This window comes from Eschrichtius robustus, chromosome 9 (genome assembly GCF_028021215.1).
Source record: "Eschrichtius robustus isolate mEscRob2 chromosome 9, mEscRob2.pri, whole genome shotgun sequence".
Classification (NCBI taxonomy): Eukaryota; Metazoa; Chordata; class Mammalia; order Artiodactyla; family Eschrichtiidae; genus Eschrichtius; species Eschrichtius robustus.
Genome location: NC_090832.1, coordinates 59,594,803 through 59,622,550, shown reverse-complemented (window position 1 = coordinate 59,622,550; position 27,748 = coordinate 59,594,803). Strand labels below are relative to the sequence as shown.

At 35.4% G+C, this 27,748-nt stretch overlaps 1 protein-coding gene across 2 annotated transcripts; it reads right to left on the bottom strand.

Annotated features, from left to right (window-relative positions):
- Positions 1 to 1,538: 1,538 nt before the first annotated feature.
- Positions 1,539 to 27,202, bottom strand: CCNC (cyclin C). 2 transcript variants are annotated; one of them, XM_068551394.1, is made up of 12 exons: positions 26,897 to 27,197; positions 20,902 to 21,008; positions 19,966 to 20,050; positions 19,695 to 19,764; positions 16,963 to 17,014; positions 10,642 to 10,697; positions 9,715 to 9,750; positions 8,948 to 9,039; positions 8,106 to 8,173; positions 5,227 to 5,306; positions 4,277 to 4,395; positions 1,539 to 2,779 (listed from the first exon to the last, which is right to left on the bottom strand). In XM_068551394.1, exons 1-12 carry the CDS (start codon positions 26,926 to 26,928, stop codon positions 2,725 to 2,727), a joined length of 852 nt encoding a protein of 283 aa, XP_068407495.1. In that variant the 5' UTR covers positions 26,929 to 27,197; the 3' UTR covers positions 1,539 to 2,724. The 2 variants fall into 2 exon arrangements, with proteins under 2 accessions (XP_068407495.1, XP_068407496.1); XM_068551395.1 differs by lacking the exon at positions 1,539 to 2,779 and adding an exon at positions 3,244 to 3,415 and having other exon boundaries at positions 26,897 to 27,202.
- Between the last annotated feature and the right edge of the window lie 546 nt (positions 27,203 to 27,748).

Sequence of the window (27,748 nt, the reverse complement as noted above, 5' to 3'; positions counted from 1 at the left end):
AGCAGGAATAAGAAGCAGGGAAAATGGGACTGGGACCTAACATCTTCCTTATGTCTTATAGGAACACTGTCCAAAAGAATTATGATGCAAGCCATTATGTGATTTTTAGTTTTCTTACACTTAAGTAAAATAGGTGAAATTAATTTTAATAGTGTTTTATTTAGTCCTATGTATCTAAAAAATCATCATTTAAAACATGTAATCAATATAAACAAATTAGATATTTTACATTCTTTTGTTCTGTTACCAAGTATTGAAATCCAATGTGTGTTTTTACATTTATAGCACATTTCAGTTCAGACTAGCCACATTTTTAGTGTTCAATAGCCACATGTGGCTAGTGGCTATCTCACTGGACAGTGCAGCCTATGGTAATATTTGATGTTTAGAAAGAACACACATCATCAATGGCTGCTAAATCACAGAAAGAGACACCAGCCATTATATGCCTCCTGATAGGAGATACTTTATACAGTAGTCTATAATGGAAAAAAAAAAAATTGAGCCTGAACCTGATCAAACTTTTGCATTCAATTACCAATTTATAGAAATACAGAGAAGAAAAGAACATGTTAAGTAGCACCTCAAGGATACACTCAGCAAAATACATATGATGGGAAATTCTTAGTGGACAAGCAAACCAAAATGGGGAATTTTTTAAATGAAATAAAGGAGAAATCCATGAATTTTAAGATTTAAAGGATTTATCAATGAATTGCATGTGTGGTCTTTATTTAGATCCTAAGTAGAATTATTTAATAATATTTATGATATTAATGAGATAACTGAAAATGTAAACACTGGATATTTGATATTACAAAATTATTTTGACTAACTTTTTTGGGTACAGTAAGACTTCTCTCGGGTTTTTTGGGGTTTTGTTTTGTTTTGTTTTTTAAAGAGCCATTATCTCTTAGGATTACATACTGAAATAATTATGGACAAAATGATATCTTGTATTTGCTTCAAAATAATATGCATGTTGGAGGAAGTGGTGGGAGTTTAGATGAAATTGGCCATGTGTCGATAATTGTTAAAGTTGAGTGATAGGTATATGGAGGTTCATTACAATATTTTATCTACTCTTGTATATGTTGTGTTAAATTTTCTACTTAAATAAGAGGTTGAAAATAAAACTACAAGGCATATGTATTTTCAAAATAAAAATTTTTTAGGAATATAGGTAAGCTTAAAGGAAAAATTAGGGTTAAGTCAATGATTATAATATATAATCACTCTGCCCTTCCAACCCAAGCCCAATCTTAATTCCTTCAGACCTGAGGAGAGCTTTTTTTCTTATTTCATAAGCCTAGGAGACCTACTTCTGTCATTGGTACTGACTTTATAATCTCTCTTTCCAGCTTATGTGATACTATCCACAAGGAAGCAGAACTCTAAAAGTCTGGTTATAAACCATTTGAAATTAATTACCCACTTGATAAACTATGAAGGCTTTAATACTTATCCAAAGGAAGAAAGACTCAGAAGACAACATAAGGCAGATTCAAAAAGATAAATTCAAGACATTAGTCAATATAGCTGGAGAATTTACTTTTATTCTTGCAGTTTTATACTAGGAAGTCAACATTTAATAATCCATTGTTCACAATTGATTTATAAAAAATTTTAATCCTTAAATTGTACATCAATATCCTATGATTCCAAATCTTATTTATCACTCTCCTTCAAGTCTGAAGAAAATGATCACGTAATTTATTAACTTCCACAGACAGCACAGTCCCACTGACATAACATTTAGTCTGAAGTCCTACACTCATATGAGAATTAAGAATAGCCAGTATCAAACTGGCCTGCAACCTGATTGTGTTCCTGGCTCAGGATACCTGTAGTAAATTTGTAAGTCCACACTAAGACACAAAAATAAACTAGGGTGTGTATGTCATATAAAAAACTTTTCACAGTAGAGTAAAAATAACATTAAAATGTTACCAAATTTCAATATTACGGTGTTTTATCCAATTAGCTTTCAAAATGCCTGATTAACTGAATTAAATGCAAATAACTTTGTATAGGATTTTTTTTTTATGTTTGCCCAGCATTTCAAAATGGTTATGGAATATAACTTTTAAAATGTCAAAATATGCTATACATATTGCACTTTTCTGCTAGGCTGGGCTAGTATCCTCCATGGCAAGATACCAAAACTACTGAATAAAATATGCTTTAAAATCAATAGGTACTTGATTAATTTCCCTGAAATTATCATCATCATTACCAAAACCTTCCAGGATTTTGTAAGATTTGATTCCTTAAATACAGTTTTAAAGTTTAACTTAAGGAGGGAAAAAAAACCCCTCATATATTTGACTTTTTATTTCCTTTTTTGGTCGCTCAATGACCAAAGAGAATTTTAAACAAATTATGCTTCATCTTTCCTGGCTTAATAAAAAGCAACAATTTCTATTATCCAAATTAAGAAAAATTATACTAATCAAAAGCTATTAACTTTCAAATGTCTATGTATGTCTGTCTGTAGGTCCCCTAAGAACCTTTCCAAACTTTCATAAACAATAGATTTTAATCAATCATGTACTAGAATCAAATTCGGTAAGGAAAAACTTATTTTGCAAAAATAAAATCACTTCCCAACATGCTTGACAGAAACAAGCTATTCATTTTCATTTGTGTTCCATTGAAGACATTATTGAAATCTGTCCAATGGTTTATTTCCAACTGGTCCACTACAGAATTCTTCGGAATGTTTTAAGATTGGCTGTAGCTAGAGTTCTGACTTCCATTTGGACCCTGCTCTCCTTCACTGTTCAAGTGGGGAAGAAAGAGATTTTACACCAATTAAAAGACTCGTTTTCAACACCCTGATAAACCTACTAATTTTTAAAGTTATTCCGCGCTACAACTCTACAAAACAAAGACGTTCCCAATTATAAGACACAGATGTGGAAAAATTAAAATCCAGAAGACTAACATTTGGTTTTATGTTTTTATTCTTATGTAACTTAGTGCCCTCACACATAACAAGCATTCTGGAAGTTAGTGTCCATTACACTCAAAAACTTAAATTAGGGTATGGGATTTTGTTGTCATTACAGGTATCACTCAACATAGAGATTAGAGCTTCTTCTACACAAATTTCCTATAAAATTAAATTGTACATAGAAAATCTTATTCCTACTAATTATGAAAATCAAGAAGCGTTCTTCCAAAAAAAATTATTGTCCAAAGGCATGATAAAACCATACGTAAGTACAGCAAACCTTTATAATTAAAAGTCAGAAAGAAATATGGTAATTTCCTGGAAAACGCTGAATATTTAAAATAAAAACTAAAACTGAAAATACCAGTAACTGTGGCAATAGGATTATTGCCTTATCTTGTCCATCATCATCTTGCAGCTTCAGGCCCTGCCACTAGTGAAGAATCACTCAGGGAATTTCTGCAAAAAATGCATCCAAAGGCAGCTGTTTGAATGACTGCCTTAAACAGCTCCTTGTATAAGTCAAGTATTAATTTTTTCCAAATGGTAACATTAACATACCAGATCTACAAATCTATCTTAATGTTATATAACTTATTTATTTTTCTTAATAAATGATTAAGATGGGTAGCATTTCTTTGTTTCCCTTCTGACCTTTTTTCCCTACCCCAAACGATCTGATGTACAGTGAGAGCTGAGAACCACCGAACTTAAATGAACAGATCCTATTAAAAAAAACAAAACAAACAAAAAAACACAAAAAAACCCCCACCACAACAAAAAAAACTTTTTAGGACAAGTGACTCACACTTAGCAAAATTATGTTACTGTTTGCAATGGATCTTTGAGTCACTCAAAAGCCAAAATTATTTATTTACCTTTACAATATCAGATCAATCATCTACGTTTTTGAAAAATGCTACTGAAATTTATAAATAGGATAACAGCCAGTAGTGGGGGGAAAAAGTCAAACTGACATGGAACTACTACAGAATTCTTTATCCCTGAATTTTAGATGAACTTGCCTCTCTCTGTGCTGTTTAAATTTATGTACAGTATATAATCATATGTTGAGGGATACCTGTAATAGACCTGCCATTGCATTAGGAAAAGTTACTTAACAGATGATCAGATTAATGTATTTTTTTAAATGAGACGTTCTCAATCTATCAAGTCACAAATTAAGAAAAAAGAAAAAATATGTCATGAAGTTTTGGAAGAAATTTTACAAAAACGAAACAACATAATCTATGAAAAATTATGATAATGCATATGAAATATATAATTAAACAAAATCAGTAACTAAAGTCTACAAAGTACCTGTTTGGAGGAGGTTTTGGTTTCGGCATCTTACTAAGAATAGTTGCCATCTCTTTTCTCTCATCAAAATTCTTCCACTGCTCATACAGTTTTAAAATAACCCTGATTATTTCCAAAATCTAGAAGAAAATATTTGAGAAGTTCTCAATGGCCAATTATCAAGCAACATTTAGTATACAAAGAACACACATCATATCCTAGACATCCCTTAGAAAACTGTGAAAAGATAGTCTCTGTCCTTCAGGTTAGGTTAGACAATCCTGATAAATGTGAAAGCATATGTATGCTCAGTCTATCCTCATCCATCTCTGCAGTTGGTTTCCTTCTACCTACTGATATCTTAAACCAAAACAAAGTAGTGAGGTACTAGGAATAGAGGTCTAAATCATGAAAGAGTATGCCACTATAGAGTACACTCCTCTAACACCGATTGTTTCAAACAATTTAATGGGAGGTAGTGCACAAAAGACTGTTTTGATTCTCTACTAACTACTCTGCACATGAGTTAAGGTGCTCAAAAACCGGCAGCTATACAAATCTGTCAAATCCAGTTTCCAAATTAGCCCTTCTTCATCTGAGTAGACCTAACCTTGGGTTGATTCTAGAACATTTCAGCAGAAAAGGTAGAAGGGCAAAAATCACTTTGTCAGGAGATAGTCTGTGTTACAGAAGTTTACAGTAGTCACTAGGTAGCTTTTAAAATAACCCTGGCAATTAGAGGCTACTTTGCAACCAATCAAACATAAATTTACCATTCTGTTTAATCCTAAACTGAAGGGAAATATAACCTAAATGGTCAACATCAGTTCTTCTTGCCAACACATTTCTTACCATTTCTTTACCAAAAATATTCTTAGCCTGGCTAAAAATTTTAGGCTCATGGTAAGTAAATATGACATTAACTTTAAAATGTTCAAGTTATATTCAGTTAAGGGAATTTTAAAGATTACCTTCTCCATATCCACAGAAAGCTCAGCAAACCACTGTCTGGCATCTTTCTGTTGTACAACACAGGCTACATGCAGGCAAGCTGGAGAGAAAATGAGAGACAAAGGTCCATGTTTAACTGCAAACATGGAATGTATGGACTCAGAATAAGATACTCACTTAAATTTTTATGTGTATTTTCTTATATTCTTTTAAAAAATTATATAGATTCATATAATAGTTATCACTGACCATCCCATCAACTTAATCTTACAGGGAGGAAAAGTTACTGGGCTATATATATATTAAGGTCCTTGACATCTGCTCCTCACTGTGAGCTAGCCATGATGCAGTTGCCTTGAGAGGGCACATCAGAGAGGAAGAAGTCCACTGAGGAAATCAGAGCAGGGAAAGATCCCTGCATAGCAGTACACAGTAGTGGTCAAAATGCACCCAAAAGTCAGAGTGACAAAACAAACAAACCAAAAAACCAGCCAATCAATATACTGATAAATTTCAACACTACTGTGTTTTGGTATTTCAGTTAAAAGCAGTGTTGCCTCTGCTTTTTAAAGTTATTAGCGCATGATCAAGTTAGGTGAAAACTGGGCACCCTAGTACAGAGTTCAGTGTTGTAATCAAACAGAGCTGAGAAAAAAAAAAATGTAATGCACCACATACAATGTAATTATATACATTACTTACAATATAAACTAACAAAGATAGTGGAAGAGCCCAAAGACAACAGTCTACATCATAACTTTGCCTAATATAATTCCTCTCAAGCAGCCTGCCTACCCTGATCCCACACAAGCTTGTTAAATGTTATATTCCCTGGTCTGGTTACCTATATGACTTTGCTAAGAATGACATTCTAGGCAAACAGCAACTCAAACGTGCACGGACATTCTGGTTGCCCCAAGTTAAAGAAAGCTATTTATAAAGTAGGGCTTAGGTTCAGGAAGGATTGAGAGGCTAAAGGACAAATTATAAAAACAGGTAATAAAAATACAGTGGAAAATGCCATGACAGGGCATACACAGAGTAAATTAGGGAAAGAGACATCCTAAACCCAGACTGAGGTGATGCAGAGAGTGCGGAGTTGGGGACGGTGTCACTGAAGAGATGATATCTGAGCCAAGTCTTTAAAAAAGGTGAGAGTGGGAGCAGAGAATGATATATACATAAATGGTAAAAAGAAGCTGTGGATTTTATCCAGAAATTGGGAGGAGCACTGAAAGATTTTAATTGAAGCACAAATTCTGCATTTTAAAAAGCTCCTTCTAGCTCAGAGTTTCTCAACTTTAGCACTACTGACATTATGAACTGGACAATTCTTTGAGACTGCCCTGTGCACTGCAGGATGCTTAGCAGGATCCCTGGCTCTACTCACTAGATGCCAGTGGCATCCCACCCCAGTTGTTACAACCAAAACCATCTCCCGACATTGCCAAAAATCCTGTGGGGAACGAAATTATCCCTGGTTGAGAACTGCTAGCCTTGCTCAAGTGTGCAGGATAGACTGGCTCTCTGAGAACAGGGATGCTGGAGGCCAACTAGCCAGGAAGGAGACTGCTGTGATAACCTGGATAAAAATGAGAAGGTGGTTATGAGATTACTAAAGAGTGCGGCACAACAGGTGTTGGTTACCAACTAGATGTAGGTATCGAGGAAGATGAAAGAGCCTAACTACTGGGTTTCCAACTAAGGTAACTAGTGCTATTCACCAACATAGCAAAGACAGGAAAAAGAGTATGTTTGGGGGCAAACTGATGAGTTCAGTCCTAATCATGAGTCTGAAGGCCAGTGAGATGCCAAAGGAAGCTATCCAAAAGGCAGAGATTGATATAAAGACCAGTTCAGGAGCAAGATCTTGGTTAAATAAAGAAATTTAAATGTTTCAACACATAGAGATAGCAGAAGCCATGGGCCTCAGTGAGACTACCCGGGAAGAACAAAAACAGCAGGGATGACAAAGATGTGGCACATGGCCTTCCTACCCATGCAGATCCCAGTACTCCTTCCCACTGAACCCAGATGCCACTTGAGAATCCTTCCAGGGAGCCTCCAGTACTACAAAAGTATAACCTATTTACCACCCCTCATGTAAGAAGGCGGAGAAACATTAACATTTAAGGGGTAACTGAATAAAGAGAAACCAACAAAAATTAGTCTGGACTGGTAAAAGAATGCGGGGAAAATCAGGGAGACAGAGTCATAGAAATGAATACAAGACAGAAAGGGAACAGAAACTAACAAGTGCCTAACATATGGCAGGCATTATTTAAAAGGTAACTCGTTTAATTCTTGTAACAACTCTATACTGAGTTTTTAGTACCCTCCCCCAATTTTACAATTAAGGAAACAAACTCAGAAAGGTTAGATAATTTTCCCACAATTGTAAAGGAAGAAAAGTTTAAACCTAGGACCATCTGTTCTAACTCATGACAGTACTGCCTTCCACAGATAATAGAATGGTGGCTAACTTTCCCTCTAGCAAGGCATTAAGGACCACAAAAGGCTCCTTTACTTGACTGCTGAGGACCTAATTGGGCTCAGGAAATAAAAGAAGACCTAGTTATTTTATATAAGTTACAACTAGTATTAGAAGGCTTAATTCCAAACTTCTCCCGCTAAACAAACAAAAATGTTCTATTCAGACACTGGTTAAAATTATTTTAAACGATTTCAAAAAAAAACTTACCAAAAAAGGGGGGTGGGGGAACAATAATCCTGATTTGTGATAGTTGCAGTTCATATTATTGAAAGTTCACATGCAAGGAATAGTCTATTACTTCAAGGAACATAAAAACATAAAGTACAATAGGGTGAAATTTCTTTTAGGATGACCTAAATAGGTATACAACAATTTAGCTACTAAAGGTACCCCACATTTACATACCTAAAGCTATCATGAAAGGAGGATACAGTAGGCAAAGATCCGTTCTGTAGGTATCATTCACTATCCTCCTATAGGAATGTAAATCATATTATTACTGAAAGCAGAACTGCCTCATATGATTGTACATTACCCTCCAGAGAGGGCCAGATTTCCCATATCTGTATATATTTATATCTCTTTTATATTACCGTAACACAGATATAAAGGTGAACATCAAAGGAAAAAGATGGATACATGAATGTGACAATGAATAAGCATATTTTAATGAATAAAATTACAGCTAAATATATTTAAAATTTTAAAACCTCACAATAAATTTTAATATAAGATAAACATTTTTCTAATTTTCCAAAAATTAGAAAATCAGATAGGAAACCAGAAATTATACAACGAATTAATATATATGTTGAATACCACCAAAAATATTCTGATTATCTTAAAGATAACATTTAATTTATTTTACGGAAATATAGTTGAAATCAATGTTGTGTTAATTTCTGCTGTACAGCACAGTGATTCAGTTATACATATATATACATTCTTTTTCATATTCTTTTCCATTATAGTTTAAAGATAACAATCTTAATTTTCATGTAAACAGTCTGTTTTTCATAAGAATCAAATTTTATTGGAAATATTCATCAAATAGATAATTTAAAGATCTATCATTTTAGCATTTATAGCAGTATAGTTATTAGAATTCAACAAGCAGATATTTCACTCAACATAAAATATCTTGGGGCACTAGTTTAATTACTTTAAAAATACTAAACTTCATACTTAATTGTCAACCTTCCTAGCTAATAACATGTTACACTATGAATAACTTCTGTTCTAATTACCATGCAAGGGGAAGCAACATGTCTTCTTGGCCCATGTCCTGCACATACTGGAGCAAAGGTCTATAAGGATGATACACTATCAAGCAACAATCCTAGAAACAGTTTAAAAAATGTGTATGTATAAAAACAGATTTATTATAACACAAAAACCTTACCATTACCCAACTGATTTTTAATTGTGTATTTCAAAATGTATTTTTCTAACTCATGCTTGCTTCCCTCTTATTCTCTTAAGCAAGCAGTATGGCAGCCCTAAACTCTACTGTAATAGTGAAGGCAGTGCTCTCTCTGAAATATACCTTGGTAAATCGGTTGGCAGTCAGTCAGCATCCATTCCCTTAGAGACTCAAAGTGTCACATCTGCAACACACTGAAACCTCTTATTAGCCTATAAATCCGTAATTCCCAACTGGAGGAGCAGAATTCTGCCAAAGACATAATCTATCTTTAAATAACACCACACACATACACAAATTGTGCAAATAATTTACAGTGGTTTAATGTCCTGACTGGTTTGCTTGTAATCCTCTTATTATAGTTACTATAGAACAGAAAAAATTTCCCATCCTAAGTAGTATATACAAACCATTTTACAGGCTTCCAAGAGCATATAGGTGATGATGCCACTAGGTACTATGATTTACCATCACGTATCACTTGGATGGTTTTAAAATGCACCTCCCTACAATTATTTCTTTAAATTTATGACTTCACTAAATTTGAAAGTAAGTTTTACTCTATTAATCACAAGGAAGAAATATACTTACCATTAATTCTAAAAGATAGAATTCACATTCTAATATCTGTTAAAAAAAAAAGATTATAAATGTCAACATGAAACCAAATTAGATGAGTCTACTTAGTCTAACCTAAGAATGTAATTAGACATTTATCAAAAATTTTTACTAAAATTTTTTTAAATCAAGAAAACACAATAGCTTATATCAGAATGAACACGTGCTGTAAACAATTACTTGTTATACAATGCATGCAACTGTGATTATGAAACATTTTAATCCTTGTAAGGAAAAGCCAGCCTCATATAAGTATTCTTATTGCTTTTTTTTACTTAAAATAATCCTGTATAAACTTCAGATTTTCCAATATACTTCCCACTCAACAAATGCAAAAATGTAATTATCTCCACTTAACTGTTATTCTTGTTCTATTACAAATTAATAATAGAATACTGAAAATGAAACAAAAATACAATTTAAATAGAATGAAAAAATCCCTTGCAAGGTGGAAAAAGAAAAACATGCCTATTAAAATGGCAATAGAAATGCATCTTCTAAAATAATGTAAAATTTCAAGTATGGTTTTCATTCTGTTCCATTATAGTAATTCTCAACCCCAGCTGCACATTAGTAGCCACCTGGGAGCTTTAGAAAATACCAGTGTCCAGGTTTCAAGCCTGAAAATTCTGATTTAGTTGATCCAGAGAGGCTCTGACATCAGTATTATTAAAAAAGCTCCCAACATGATTTAATGGGCACCCAGGGTTGATAACCACTGCTACAAAGTATTTTTTTAAATGGTAGAAGCACTTTAGCTTTAATTTAGAAATAAAATCCATATTCTCGTAGAATCTGAAACTGCCATTTCTAGGAGACTATTCCGTTTATTTTAATATAAAATGTAGCTAGTTTACATACAGCTTTAACAAGTAGTTTTATTTTTTACAATATACTTACATGGTTCATCCTATAAGGAAATTCCTTTGGAAAGGCATATGAAAATCTAGTTTTCACTGCAGAAAACAAACAAACAAACAAAACTTAAACTGAGAAAATGGGGAGTGAATGAACACAAAACTTCTTTAATACAATGTAAAATATTAGAGGTAGAGCTAAATCATTTTTAATTTTTAGTAGGAGCTCTTGAATGTGCTTAGGGACGCAGATTTTTTTGTTTTCAGGCAAGGGGAAAGACTGAGTGGCAGAAAGCCCTAGGCCCCCATCTATATTACAATTAGAGAGTTTCAATGATATATTTAATATATTAAGAAAGAGTTCTGCTGCTTAAAAACTAAAGGAAATGGAAAAAAAATCACTGGCTTTTATCATTTCTAAAATCTTTCCAGCTCTAGAATGGTATTGCTCTATTTAGTAATTTAGCTTAAAAGGAACATGGGTTATATATGTGTTCACAAGTATATATATATATGTTTATATTTGTAAATATATACAGCTGACCCTTGAACAACACAGGTTTGACCTGTGCATGTCCACGCATACACAGATTTTTCCAATAAATAGGTACTACATGAACCAAGGTTGTATATGTAGATTTTCCAACTTTGCAGAGGGTCAGAGGGTCAGCACCTCGAACCCCTGTGTTGTTCAAGGGTCAACTATATATATAAATATTGGAAGGATAATACAACCAAAAAATGTTAACAATAGTTATCTCTGAGATTTAAGGATTTTTACTAATCTGAACTTTCTAAACTTTTTATAATAGGTATTTCTTTATCAAAAGACATATTTTAATAAAATCATGAATATATGTGCAAAGGTCTCTAGGACTTTCTTCATACCACACACAAATATATACACACACACTCTTAGTCACTAAGAAAGTACAAACGAAAAAACTGTTAATCCTCTATCTCCTCAAAAATGGTAGGAATTGACTATTCTAACAGCTAATTTAGATAGGTAACATTTGCCAAGATTTGAAACCTAAGCCATTTAAACTTGACATTAGGAAATGTCTACTTAACCTTTCCTTTCCTCTCTTTTTAGTTAATTTAAAAATGTACCCATCAAGGTTACTGAGTTTTACAAATCCCCCCCTTTTTATAATTTTTTTTATTTTTTGGCCATGCCGTGGGGTGTCAGGATCTTAGTTCCCCAACCAGGGATCGAACCTGCACCCCTGCAGTGGAAGCGCGGAGTCTTAACCACTGGACCACCAGGGAAGTCCCCACAAATCCATTTAATGTAAGCAAGATATGAAGTGTACAAGCAAAACAGGTACTTACATAATGTTAACCAATCAACAAGGTAAAATTATCTCTGTATATAAAGCAAATCTACATCCCTAACCCCTGGACCTTGACACCTAACTTACTGAATTAGATTTTACCTGATGCTGTCAACTTCTCTCCTATTCCATGATAAAATTGCTCTGCGTTTTGATTTTCTACTTCCTAATTCTTTTCTTCTGACCTGGAGGAAAATGCATCTCTCCTCTCTATTGCTACCCCTACCACTTGTGCATTTGCTTTCATCTACTCAACTGACAGTCAACTTTTTTCCTTTGCACCTTTAACTATTCCTCCTCCAATAAATCTGTCCTATCACTTACTAATATGCTCAAATTTCCCTTTAAAGCAAAACAAATGAAACCTCTACCAAACTATATTCCTCTACTTTTTAAAAGTAGACTCTTGAGTAGGCTGCCATGTAAGAACTCACTGAGAAGGAGGCTGTCTGGAGGCCAGGAAGCTAATCATGGCCAACCAAGGAACTGATCAAGGCAGGCACTTTGATCTTGGACTTCCCAGCCTCCAGAACTGTGAGAAATAAATGTCTTGTTTAAGCCACCCAGACTTTGGTGTTTTGCTATAGCAGCTGAAGCAGACCAAGACGCCCCCTCACCCAGAATCCTCTGTTATTAACATGTTACATTGGTATGGTACATTTACTATAATTAATGAACTTAGATACATTATTACTAACTAAAATCCACAGTTTATTCCGATCTCCTTAGTTTTTAACCTAATGTCCTTTTTCTGTTTTAGGCTCTCTTCCAGGACGCCACATTACTTGTCATGTCTCCTTAGATTCTGTATGCTGTGACAGTTTTCCAGACATAATTTATTTTTGATGACTTTGACAGTTTTTAGGAGAACCAGTCAAGTATTCCGTAGGTTGATTCCCTATTGGAATTTGATGTTTAATGATTAGACCAGGGTTTGGGGTTTTCAGAAGGAAGACCACAGAGGTGAAGTGCCATTTCATTATATTACAGCAAAAGTACATACTATTAATGTCATTTATCATTGTTGATACTGACTTCGATCACCTGGCTGAGACAGTGTTTGTCAGGTTTCTCCACTGTAAAATTATACTCCCACCTTCTTTCATAATGTACACATTAGAAGAAAAGTCACTATGCATAGCCAACACCTAGGGAGTAGGAATTTATGCTTCCTCTACTTGAGGGGGGAGTTAGCTATATAAATTATTTGAAATTCTTCTGTATGGGAGATTTGTCCCCCCCATTTATTTATTTATGCTATCATTTATTTATATCAGTATGGACACATGAATATTTATTTCATACTTGGGTTATACTTTGGGTTATAATGCAGTATTATTCTTTTTTATTTTGTTGCTCAAATTCTTCCAGCTTTGGCCATTGAAAGCTCTTTCAGTTGGCTCCTATATGTCTTCGACATGCCGCCATTAATGAGGGGTTTGGTTTTGGGTTTTGTTTTTTTTTTTTTTGAGTACTTACTTACTTATTGGCACTATAAGATGCTCTAGGTCCACCTTGTATATTTCCTGCCTGATCACAAACCCAAAGGTCTGGTTTTTTTATTTGGTATACATCTTCTTTGCAGCGAAAGACACTATGCAGCTCTCTTTCTTAAAAGGTATCAAGTCTCAAATTTCTATTACTGGCTTCACATTTCTAAGAGGATGTTCTACTGATACATTTACACTCAGAATGTTGAAGAGTAAATCTAATTCTTTTCAGAACCCACTCATTCTCCTCTTCCAGTACCACCTTCACCTCCCAATGCCCAGGCATGAAACCTCAAAAATCATTTTTGACTCTTAAATCTTTTCTTTTCAAAAGTCCTGCTGACTCTATCATTCAAACCTAGCTTGCTTGTTCTCCTTGCTGGCTACCAAAACATTATTTTAAGGCTTCATTAGTGTTTACCTTATTATTTCAATAACTTAAAAGTTTTTTCCTACCTTAAAATTGTTAGCTTCACTTCTTACAGCACCCAGTGGTGACAGTACTCACTACAGTTTGCTGTATATATAAAACTATTTCAGAAAGGGTTTTTTTCGGTGAGTTTTTTTGTTTGTTTTTTGGGGGTTTTTTTGGCCATGGCACATGGCTTGCGGGATCTTAGTTCCCCGACCAGGGGTTGAACCCAGGGCCACGGCAATGAAAGCACCAAGTCCTAACCACTGGACCACCAGGGAACTCCCGGTGGTTTTTAAATTGTGGTAAAATATACATTACATACAATTTACCATCTTTAACCGTTATTTTTTTCTTTTAACATCTTTATTGGAGTAATTGCTTTACAATGGTGTGTTAGTTTCTGCTGTTAACCGTTTTTAAGTATACAGTTCAGTAGTATTAATTACATTCACACTGTTATGTAACTATCACCACCATCCATCTCCAGAACTCTTTTCCTCTTGCAAAACTGAAACCCTATATTCATTAGGCAACAACTCCCCATTTCCCCCTCCCTCCAGCCCCTGACAGCCACCATTCTACTTTCTATGCCTAGTAATTTGATTACTCTAAGTACCTCATATAAGTAGAATCACACAGTATTTACCTTTTTGTGACTGGCTTATTTCACTTATCATAATATCCTCAAGGTTCATCCATGCTGTATCACATGAAAAACTTCAAACTTTGTCTGTCTACTTCGACTCACACTCTCCTCCAATTCACCTTACATAATTCTGCCAGAATCATCTTCCTAATACACAACTCTGGCATCACCCTCATGTTGAAAAATAAAGCTTTCATAGGTACCGCCACTGACAACAGAACAAGCTGCAGATTCCTCACGGAAGACCATCTATTATATGGCCTTAGCCAGGTATGGGGGCTATTTCCTAACTCACCATTCACTGAATGTAACTCAGTAGCTTTTCCTTATATTGATCAAACTGTTCAATGCTCCTAGACTATCTTTCCCCTGCATTTCCCCAGGTTCAAATTCTTCCTTCACCAAATTCTATTTAAGCCTTTTTGGATTCATCTAACAAATCAACTTTTCCCACTCAAAACATTCATTACATTCTCTGTTACTCTCTTATGCCACTTACTTTCTTCTGTATTAATATTTGTATATTGATGTCTTATTTTCTTGTCCTTAAATTCTTTGTATTTATTTTTATATCCACCACTGCATCCAGTACGGTGTTTTCCAGTGATAATGATGCTGTTGTTGATGACAATGATAGTAACCACTACAGTTCACTGAGTATTATGAATTGAATTATGCCCCCCCCCCCGCCAAATTTACATGTTGAAGCCCTAACCCCCAATTTGGCTGTATTTTGAGACAGGGCCTTTAAAGAGGCAATTAAGGTTAAATGAGGTCATAAGCATGGGGCCTTAATTCTACAGGACTGGTATCCTTACAAAGGGAAGAAACACTAGGGATGCACACACACAGAGAAAGGGCCATAAGAGGACACAGCAGTAAGGCAGCCATCTGCAAGCCACGGAGAGAGGCCTCAGGAGAAACTTAACTTGTTGACGCCCTGATCTTGGACTTCCAGCTTCCAAAACCATGAGAAAATAAATTGTTGTTGTTTAAACCACGCAGGCTCTGGCATTTTGTTATGGCTGCCCTAGCAAACTAACACACTGAGCAAAGCACGGTTCTAAGAGCTTTATTGATATTAACTTATTTGATTCTCACAACAACCGTATGACATAGATGTTATTAATATCCTCATATAACAGAGAGATTATATTTTGCTTAATTTGTCATGTTGAAAGCACTGGGGCTGAAATTTGAAACATAAGCTGTCTGGGCCATATAATACACTATAAAATTTATGAAATAAGTAAAATAGTCCACTATAAAGTTCCCTATTCATTGGTAAAATGAATATGAGTGTGCCTTTTAGCCTTTGCATGAGAAATAAAAAACAAACCTTGGTAATAGGTATTTTACATTTTCAAAAATATACACCTTCTAAAAAGTCTGGAAAACAGAGACTAAGGTAAGAAAAAAATAAGGCACCTATAATCTACTCAGAGATGAGCACTGCTAACATTCTGGTAGATTTCCTTGCAGTCATTTTTCAATTTTTTTAATAATTTTGATTTTCCAGAGGGCAATTCAATACTTCACCAATGGGATATATTTGACATATTAAATTCTATGGCAAAACTGATTATTAGTCTTCTATCCTCAAAATAAGATATGACATGAAAAAGATTGAATTAGATTATTACACTCCTTTCAGAAAGGGAAATGACCCCAAAAATATGAAATTCTGGCTCAGAAACAATACAAAATGCCTCTGCCTCTTCTGTGTAAGATCACAGAAGTAAAAAAAAAATAATTTTAATTATCTTTTGTTAGGTGATATCTTTTTGCTTAACCTATGAAGATGGAACACAGCATAATATTATTACCTTGTGTACAATACTTTACGATTGCTACTTTACAATGTTATTTCCTTTAATGCCATGATTCACAGGCACGTAAACCCCATGTTTTTAGGTAAAGAACTAAGGCCAAAAGGTAAAGCAACTTGTTCAAGGTTATACAGCTGCTGCTTAGAGACAGAACTGGTGCTTAGAATCAGCTCTACAGACTAAAGAGTCAGCATATTTTTCTGTGCCATATTTTTCCATAAAGAGGGAAAAAACACAATCCCCATCAAAGACATAATTACAATTGCTAAAGAAATAGTTTATTTCACCCACAAGAATGACACGATAGTTATGAAGTAATAAAGTATAATAAAATTGAAAAATAAAAATTCTTTCTTAACCTTATTATAAAATTAAGAGCCACAGAGTTGATGTTTTTGACTCAATAGTTACTACCCATTTTTAGCATTAAAAGTAATGTCTTAGAGATAATACTTTAAGTGGTTTTAAAATTTTTTGTATTTTAAAATTTTTAGCCAAATACATTAGGCATAAAGGTGATCTCACCTCAGGAGATTTAACAGACCCAACTAATCTCTCATAGGTCTCATAAACTGAAAAACATCTATGTCCTATGGAGCTTTCTTTAGAATTACAATCTTAAAGCAGGATATATTTTTTGCACTTACATACAGAAGTAGCAGCAGAAATCAATCTTGTATTTGAGACTACTCCAAATTCCTAGAAAAAGAAAAGTAAAAGAGATTAGGTACATAGTAACCCAATGAACCTAAGTATATCTGAGGTCTACTCAAAACAGAGCATTTCCTATGTTCCTCCAATGTTTGCAGTCTGTTTATCTACCTACTTGAGGAATGATGTACTTAAATCTCTAAATTTATGACCTTTCCTTAAAATTACTACACTTTAACACAAATGCTTAAATAATTTTATAATTTAATATTATTGGAAGGTACCAAATTAGAAACCAGACCCTAAAGTGCCAGTGCCAGTTTTTGCACTCAAATTAGTTTCCAAGAGTTTTTAGATTCTATACTTAATTGCCAGACTAAGTATTAAGTATACTTCCTTTCAGTTGAACCTGGACTAACAAACAGGTACTTCAGGGAATTTAGTAATAAAACAGTTGACTCTCTGAAGAAAATAAACTTTAATATCACCAAAAGAACTCAAAAGACTGTACAAACAATTATTTTTCTTTTCGGAACAGGAAGACAAGAATGATTAGCATAAGACTTCGGATGTCAGTTCCCATTTCCTCTTTGAACTTAATATACTGCCACTGTAAAAATAACAAAAATTTATGAGGTGATCCACCTTACATATAGTCTCGTTTAATTTGATTAACCTTATAAAGTTATTAAAGGCTTTTTTTTTTTTGGCCGTGCGGTGTGGTGTGGCCTGTAGGATCTTAGTTCCCTGACCAGGGATCGAACCCAGGTCCTTGGCAGTGAGAGTGTGGAGTCCCAACCACTGAACCACTAGGGATTTCCCCAAAGCCTTCATTTTTAAAGCTGAAAAATCAAGAATTGGTTCCTTAGCCAACAGAAGAAACTAAACTGAATACAGTCTGTTCAAAAACCTTCAACCTACATCCTTATCTAACTGTGTGTGTTTGGGGGGGGGGGTTGGGATATGTATGCCTGTGTATGTATTTATATTTACATTTAAACCTCGCACCATAATAACTGATACTGAAAATTAAATGCCTGAGACATCTTCTTAAATGCCATTTCAATACAATTCTCACACAACTGGACAAAACACAGAAAGATTTGGTCATAGTTAAAGAGTTTTAAAAATGCTATAACCATATATGAAAGGATACATCTTTTTCCAGGAATAATTCTTTACCCCAAATTCTTAAAGGAAAAACTTTCACCTAATAAATCATAAAATAGGTTTCTATTCAGTAAATCACGTAACAAAAGATATTTAACACACAAGACAAATTAAAACTCCAAGTTAATCTGCACGAGTAGAAGTTTATAAAGATTTTGTCTTGGTTTCTCATACTGGTTGTCCTTCAGATACATAAAATTACATGGTAATATTTGGAAAAGCCACCCCATAATATGGGCCTTTTATAAACACCTTCTTTTCCATTAAAGAACTTAAAAACAACAGAGCTGGTTCTGCCTCCTTAAATTACCACTTACAGTTAAATTACATTTAATATTCAGGAATACAATTACTAATCTAAAGACATCATCTAAAAATAGAAACATAATACAAAGGATTCATATTACTGAAGATTACACGGATTATTATGAAGACCAGTTAATAATATCTGCTATTATTTTCTGGATTTAGCTGAGCTCTCTCAAAAATACTGAAAAGGTAAATAAGGTGGGCAGAGATTTGGTCTCAGCTGCAAGTTCCCATCTCTCTTCTCTCTCCCTCACCTAATTTCTCAACCCTCACTACCCAAACCATTCCTCGTTAGAACATATATTGCTATAGCCACCCCAATCCTTGCTTTCCCTCTTGCTTCCCCTACGGCTTGCTAGGCAGCCAATCATCAGGAGGCAGGAAGGGAAGACAGCAGAACACAGGAAGCATAAGGAGAAGGAAGAGCATTCTCAGGTTATAGTAGACAAGCTGTGGCATTCATGGAATACTCCTTAGTGCCAAACAATAAATGCCTCAGAGGCAGAAGAGCAAAGCAGTTAAGAGCATGGGATTAGGAACTAGACTCCCAGGGTTAAAATACTGGCTGTCACTTATCAGCTATATGAACTTAATTTCTTTGTGTCTAAGTTTCCTCACTTATAAAATGAGATTACAATTATGTAGCCCATAGTTTGTTATAAGGATTAAGTCATAATTTGTAAGAGGAGTCAGAATAGCACATGGTACATAGTAAAGTGCTACATAAGTTTTTGTTAATTGAATATACAGAGATATGTATATATTTCTTTGATTTTGTATAAATTTCAATTTTTTATATAAATCACCATCTGTTACTATTTTTACACAGTTAATGTGAAAACTGGGGCAGATTAACCAATACACGTTGACTATACTTTGATAAAGAACAGAAAACTAGGACTTCCCTGGTGGCGCAGTGGTTAAGAATCAGCCTGCCAATGCTGGGGACATGGGTTCGAGCCCTGGTCCAGGAAGATCCCATATGCTGTGGAGCAACTAAGCCCATGCGCCACAATGAGTGAGCCTGCACTCTGGAGCCCACAAGCCACCACAACTACTGAAGCCCGCACGCCTAGAGCCCACACTCCACAACAAGAGAAGCCACCGCAGTGAGAAGCCCACACACCACAATGAAGAGTAGCCCCTGCTCGCTGCATCTAGAGAAAGCCCGCGCGCAGCAACGAAGACCCAACAGAGCCAAATATAAATTAATTAATTAATTTAAAAAAAAAACAAAATTATTTCATACCTCTACTTTGGATGCCAAAAACACACATGTAGGAGCCATTAATACAGGATCTATACTCTTCAGAGAATACCTAAAATATGATTAAACAAAGTTAAATGTCATTCATATAGAAAAACATATATGAAAATAGAATTCATATAGAAAACATTTATATGGAAAAAAATCAGGACAACTCTATGGCAAATACACGATTCACTTATATAAGGTTCATCAACATTAGATAAGAGTTTCAAATAAGCATTAACATATTCCCAAAATAACACAGCCCTACCTGGCATAGAATCTCTTGAAATAGACCGTAGCAGTGGCAATAACTTGTTGTCTTAATTTAAGATGTTCACCTAATGCTTGGATAACTAAAAGAAAAATAATAAAGTTAAATGTATTTCTGATATCATTATATTAACATTTAACAATAACTTCCATGCAGTTAAATCATGACTATATTCATTTTTAACAAAGAGAAAAACCTACACATGCTATAAAGCTCTACTTGGATCACAGTGGTCTAGTACTAGGATTGCAAATTTGTTAAAAAATATATAGGTACGCATAAACAATAACAAAAAAACAGAAACTGTCTCATAGTAAAATCTATTCTTGAGTCAAGGAGGTTGAATGATAGGTATTTCCCCTCTATCTTCTAAGTATTTTCAACGCTCTTCATATTATTGCTATTATTAGACCCCTATCAGCGTTACAACTACTGCTTAATAAAGTTTATAAAAAACCCAAAATGAATCCTCAAAACAACAGAGAGGTAGGTTTGCATAAAAGTGAACTGAGGGTGAGAAAGATCCTGTGACAAAGTTACCACGTGGCAGAGCAAGGATCTTTTAACTCTAAAACTCTTCTGTCCAAAGCAAACTTGTAAGATAGGAGTGACCAATACAGGATGTCAATCCAAAAAATCATTTATCCTCAAAGTACTTTGCTATAGCCAATCTTAAATTGGGTTTAATGATGCATTACAAAGCTTAGGGAGATTAATACTTTTAGACCGTCTTGAGTGTCTCTGACATGTAAGATTCACAAAAGACTTTAAATCACTTTAAAATATATATATATAAGCTGTAAAAAGAATACACATGTACATAAAAATGTAAGGTAGGGACTAAAACAGTTCATCACAAATTACTACAGAAAAACATTTTAATTCAGAGGTAACCAACTGTACCAGTTCAACCAATTAAAAGAAAAACTTTACCATTTGTAAAAAATATCTGTAATTTCCAATACTCTTCTTCTGAGAGAAACTTTAAGTCCTTCTGGCGTTCCTTCAACAGATCTTGTTTATCCAAAATCCACTGCAAACTAAAAAAAGCAAAGATTCAGACATCCTACAGAAAATCAACTAACAAAGTTACAGGAAACATTCTAAGATTGAAGAGGTTGTTAATATTCTGAGAAGTACAAAATACAAGTAACCTTGAAAGACAACATTTTTCACATTTCTTGAAACTTTGACACTGAGAATTACCTCACTAATAAATGTAAATATGCCCTGAAAAAAATCTGCTCTAATCTTTTCTCTCTTCCTTCTCAGTCTGTCTATCTCTCCCCACCCCCACCTCTGTCACTATTATAGTGTATTTCATTGATTTTAAGACTGAAATCAAGATGCATCTTCAGTGATGCCTAGCATTTTAATGGGCAGTAATGTTTACACTTTCTTAGTGATAAATAATGGTGAAATTGACACTGACTGATGATGCCTTAGATTTGAAGTATCTCTTCTCTCAGATGTTCATGAGTAACTAGAGTAATATTCCTACTTCACAAACTCCAATCATGTTAAAAGCTGCTTCAGAATTTATTTTACCAATAGCCGCCTCCTCCTGCCTAGTCTAGTCTATTTTTAAACAGACACGTAATTGACGTGATCCCCAAAAATATTCTGCATCATGCTTTTGTCACTCACTATGTATTGGAAGTTTTACATCAATGAATTTGTTATTCAGCATCCTTTTAAATTGCTGCACAGCATTATGGATGGATCATTATTTATTTAGTTAATCCCTGGTGATAAGCATGTAAGTTATCATCTTTTTCACTATTACAAGTAATGCTTTAATGAACATCTTTGTAATTCACCCTTGTATATTTGATTAATATTTGGAATCATTTCCTAGAACTAATGGGTCAGTTTTGCTGGTAATTTCAATATGCATTGTCAGCTTGCCTTCCAAACCAATTTCCATTCACAGGAGTGACACATGAGGGTGTCTTAAAATACTTAACCCTACAGGTCACTGCCAATCTTTTAAATACTTTACAACTTAAAGGCAAATTAGTATCTCACTGTTTTTTTTTTTTTTTAATTAATTAATTAATTTATTTATTTAGGCTGTGTTGGGTCTTCGTTTCTGTGCGAGGGCTTTCTCCAGTTGCGGAGAGCGGGGGCCACTCTTCATCGCGGTGCGCGGGCCTCTCCCGTTGCGGAGCACAGGCTCCAGACGCGCAGGCTCAGCAGTTGTGGCTCACGGGCCTAGCCACTCCGTGGCATGTGGGATCTTCCTGGACCGGGGCACGAACCCGTGTCCCCTGCATTGGCAGGCGGACTCTTAACCACTGCGCCACCAGGGAAGCCCTCTCACTGTTTTTTTTAAAAATTTACTTCTAAGGTTAAACATTTCTCCACGCCTTTATTGGTCAAATATAGTTCTTTGGTACGTCGTAACTCTAACATGACCATTTTTCTAATGGGATGGTCATCGTTTTTATGATTAAGATAATCTTATGATCTAAAATTTGTGTATTATGGATAAAAAAATCATTTCTTTGTCAAATATGCTCTAGACATTCTCCAAGTTTAGCATGATCTCTCAATATTTAATGATTTGCAATGCAGAAATCTGAATCACGTATTTATTCAAATCTATATTTTACTTTGATTTTGTGTTTATCACACATGGGAAGGCCTTCCCTGACACAAAATGATTTAAAAAAAAAAAAATTCCCTCATATTTTCTAATACCCTTAAGGCTTTTTTCTTTCAATTTGTGATCAATCTGGAATTTGATACAGGGTAGAGTAGGGATCCAGCTAAATGTTTTGTTAAATGGTTATCCAAATGTCACCAAAGAATTTCAAGAAGTATAATTCTATCATTATATTTGGATCTTCTTTATAATTTCCTATTTTTAATTTGTTTTTCTTGTTCCTATGCCATCCTTTTTTTTTTTTTTTTTTTAATTTTTATTTGGCTGCACCAGGTCTCAGCTGCCACACACGGGATCTTTGTTGCTGCATGCAAGATCTTCGTTGCAGCATGCAGGATCCTTTTAGTCGTGGCATGCAGGATCTAGTTCCCTGACCAGGGATCGAACCCAGGCCCCCTCCATTGGGACCGTGGAGTCTTAACCACTGGACCACGAGGGAAGTCGCTGCGATGCTATTTTAAAGCATGTAAAATTGAGTAATTAAAAACTGGTATGGAAAAACCCCCTTGCTACTATTCTTCAGAAGATTTCTGGCAATTCTATTATAATTATTATTCTAAGACCTGAACTTTAGAATCATTATATCAAGTCCCCAAAAAGGAAATTCATCCAAAATTTTCTTTGAGATTGCATTATATTTAAAGATCAATTAGGAGAAATGGTATCTTTACAATGCTGGAATTCAAACTCCATTTATTAAGATCTTTATGTTCTCCACAGAATATAAAAATTTTCTTCCTACAGGTCCTGCACATTTCTTAAGTTTATTCTTGAGTATTTCATATTTTCCATTGCTATTGTAAATTATTTTTTTCCATCAACAGTAAAAGAAAGTTTTCTATTTTTACATTTTGCAACTGGTCATCTTATCAAACCTTTACTATTTCTAATAATTTTTCAATTAACTGAATTTTCTAGTTAATTTTATCTCCATATATTGATAATTTTGTCATTTTTATATCTCATTAACCTATCAATTACATTGAGAGTAGCATATTCAGAACAATGTTAAAGAAGCATCCTAATTTTCCTAATGTTTCACCACTAAATATCTCTTGTTAGTGCTCTGATATGTTTTTATAATGTTAAGTAATCATCCTATTACTGTTTTAGTAAGAGCTTTAGTCAAGAATGGATGTCGAATTTTATTAGGTGTCTTCTTAATTCCTTTACTGTTTACTAACAGATTTCCCAATATTGACTACATTTCTACAAAATCAATGTCATTTTTTATACTTTTAACGTAATCTGGGACTCCGTTTGATAGTAATTTATATTTACATCAATATTCAAAAGTGACTGTTTTTAGTGCTATCTTTGCTAGATTTTATCAGTGTTATCGTGACTTCATAAGGAACTGGAAAACTTTCTGTGTGAACTAGAACAACTTTAATAGCAGATTCTCTTGAAAGTGGGAAAAAATTTACCCATGAAATAATGTGGGCCTGGAGCAATTTTTAAAGAAGTAGCTCTCTGGTAACTTTGTTTTGGCTTTCAAATTTATTTTGAAAATGGAGATAACCCAAAGGTATATCTGCGATTATTTACTTTTCTCATTCCTAATTTTGTATTTCTGTATCATCCCTTTTTTCCTTTATTCAGCTAGCATAGTTTAGTCTACCGTTTTGGTTTTCCCTTCCAAAAAACCAGCTCTTATAATTTCTGACTATTTTTTCCCTTTCAATATATTAATATCAGTGTTAACTTTATTAAGTCTGTTTTCCATAGGTTTATTTCAGTTTCCTTTTAATACTCTTAAGTAAAATATTTAATTTTTATTCTTTTTCAGTTATTCAAGATGTTTCCTTATAAATTTGGCTTTGGCCACCTCCCATAGACATGAATATACATTGATCTCATTATGTTATTTCCTAGATAATATGTAACTGTTTTCAATTTCCTCTTTGATACAATAAAGTATACAGAGTTGCTTTTGTAGTTTTACTTTTGTTACCTGTTCATTACTTCAGTCGACCAGCAAATGTTTAGTGTCCTTCTAGCTTTACTGCATCACGATCAAAGAATGTGTTGTGTTCTACTTTAACTTTCTGGAAAATACTAGGATTCTCTCTGTTCTAGAATTATCATCAATTTCTTCTCCACAGTCATTTTATGTTTTTAAAAACATAAATTTCACAAATATTTTAAAGTTTTTCCTCACAGCACACAGTATGGAAGATAAACCAATTAACACCACATATCATCAAATTTAAGATTACACTGATTGGATTTCCCTGGTGGCACAGTGGTTAAGAATCCGCCTGCCAATACAGGGGACACGGGTTCAAGCCCTGGTCTGGGAAGATCCCACTTGCCATGGAGCAGCTAAGCCTGTGCGCTCTAGAGCCCCAGAGCCACAACTACTGAAACCCGCCCGCGCGTCTAGAGCCCGCGGTCCGCAACAAGAGAAGCCACCGCAACGAGAAGCCCGCTTGCCGCAACTAGAGAAAGCCCTCGCGCAGCAACAAAAACCCAATGCAGCCAAAAATAAATAAGTAAAATAAATTTATTTTAAAAAAAAGATTACACTGATTGTAAGACTCACCATTATTTCATATGTTACTAAGAAAAAAAATTGCCATGCTGATAGCAGAAATGTTAAAATGGGCAATTTAAAGCCATGAAAACAGCATATTTCATGTCAATTTTCCTCTTTCACCAAAATCACCACCTAAAACAATGGCTTTCATAATCTTTTTGTTTTGTCTTGTCTTTCATATTTGATTGTCTTGTCTTTCATATTTGTCACCTTTTGCAGATGAGGGACTCCGTGATTCTCAAGGGATCTGAGCAAGACAAAGAGGCTCTTTCCTCCAGGGCTATTTGAATTGGGAGGCTAGGACAGTTTTCAAAAAAAGCACATTTAATATTATAGTATTTTATATTTGAAAAGTGAAAAAACAATTGGTTTTATAAAATAGATCCTGGCCCCCTTTTGATAAGCCGACAGTAAATGAAAGCATAATGAGAATGCTTATCAAAAGGGGGCAGGATCTTTTCTTTTTTTAAGTTGAAAAAGGGCTGTAACTTCTGATAATCAACAGCTGGCTACCTGTCAATTCTCTCAGCTTCTTTTAAAGTTTGCCAGAATACTTCTTCTTCACTACCGAAATTTTCCATATTTTAATTTTGCCCAAGCAAATATTTCAGTGAGTGAACACAGTGCAAAATAAAAATATGATCAGAAGTGAAGCTTCTATAGCACCACATCTCCACAGAATCATTTATAGCAAGAAGAAAACCTGCTTTTCTGAAAACAGGTTTCAAAGCCCATTGTTTCTTTTTTCTAGTGCAAAAGGCTAAAAAACCGAATGAACAATATAGGAATCCATCTTCTTCACACTCAAAATTTAGTTACTAATGGTCTCTTAGCATTAAAAATTATTTACACTAAGATATCATCTTTATCAGGTTCTGTTCGTCTTTCAAGTATACAGTGTACAGCCTACCCAAAGTTCAACTAGTCCCATCACCCACCTTCCTACCTGCTTAAACAGATATATTTAGAGAGAAATGTTTTCAATATTACTCTAGCTCTTCCATGGTACTGACAGAAACAAAAATTCATGAAAAAACGTTGAAGATATTGGCAAAGTCCCTGGAAAATACACTTTTAAAACAAAATATGAGACACAGACTAACGAAATGGACAAATGTTGAGAGCACTTGTCCTATACCTTACAAACATAAAACTCCATCTAGGTTTAAGGTAGTGGCAGAAAGCGGTTCATGAGCAGAAACAAGCCTGACTCCCTCCTCTCCTCGGAGTAATATTAAATCCGCACAAGACAGAAGATGAATGACAAAAGATTACGATGCCGACCAACTTTAGAAATACCAGGCAAAAGCGAACCACAACTGTCCTGAAATGCCAGCCTCACAGTTCTGTACTGTGTCACATTTCCCATACCTGTGCCCATCCCACCCCAACCCTCACCGGCTCCGCTCCTCCTCCTCCCCCGACCCCCCGGCCTAGCTAAACCAAGAATCAGAAGTTCAACTCCCGAGCCTTCCTTCTCCGGAGACTGAACCCCCTTCCCTCCCCGCAACAGATTTTCCCCCCAACGAAAGCCGGCCAGGGGGCGGGGTGAGAGGAGTCGTCCGAGAAAAGCTCATCCCGCTTCCGGCCGCCGCCGCTTCCCGGGAGACTCCGCGGCGCTCGGGACATGGGCCGGGATCCAGGCCAAGGGGAGTCGCAGGCCCCGTCCACACAGCACCCCCAAGAGCCAGCCCCGGACAAGAAGACGGAAGATCACTTACTAGTGGGAGCTCTGCCAAAAGTTCCCTGCCATGGAACACAGCTTGCCCTGATAAAAAAGCACCAGCCGGCGGAGCGGCCCGCGGAGCGACCATAGACCCAGCCCTCCCGGTAACCGCGCTCCTCGATCTGATCTGCACGGCTCCGCTCCGCGGCGGCGACGGTGAGAGGAAGAGGAGGGCACCCTATTCTCCTTGACGCCGGCCGGCAACACTCTACTGTGTAAATCAGTTCCTATGCATAAAAGTTCCGGCTCGCCCCGCGGTAGCGGAGGAAGCCGACGGGGAGGAGACAGCCCTTGGGAGCCCTGAGAAAGGAGAAGGGAACTGGCTCCCACGAAGGCTCGTGGCTGTCGGGAAGCTCTCGCGAGAGTTTCTCGTGGATTTCGGCCGGGACTCCGCGCGGCTCGGTCTTCTGCTGGAGCTGCAATTCGTCGAGAAGGGGTGGAATGGGGAAGGCCGACGCCCTGTTCGGGCTTTCGTTATTGCGTGGTTGCAGGCTTCCAAAGCAGCACCATGGCTTTGTATTAAAGTATACGATTTCCCGACTTCAGTTCTTCCTCCTGTGTTTGGAAAGAGAGAGAAAGGTTATTTTGGCCTCGAAAACCTACCAAAACCTACCGGCACCAAGCCGAATACGTTCTTAATGGAGTTCTTTTGGAATGAAGCGCAAACTTTTAGAGCAGCAATGTTTTCTTTTAATGTTAGAGACTAACAGTTTTGCAAAACAGCCTAAAACATTTTTCCTTTATTACATATATATGTGTGTGTATTCACATATGTGTACCAAATGGAGAAACATAGAGCCAAAAATGCAGTAATTTAATTTTACGCGATGAAATCTGTATTTAACAT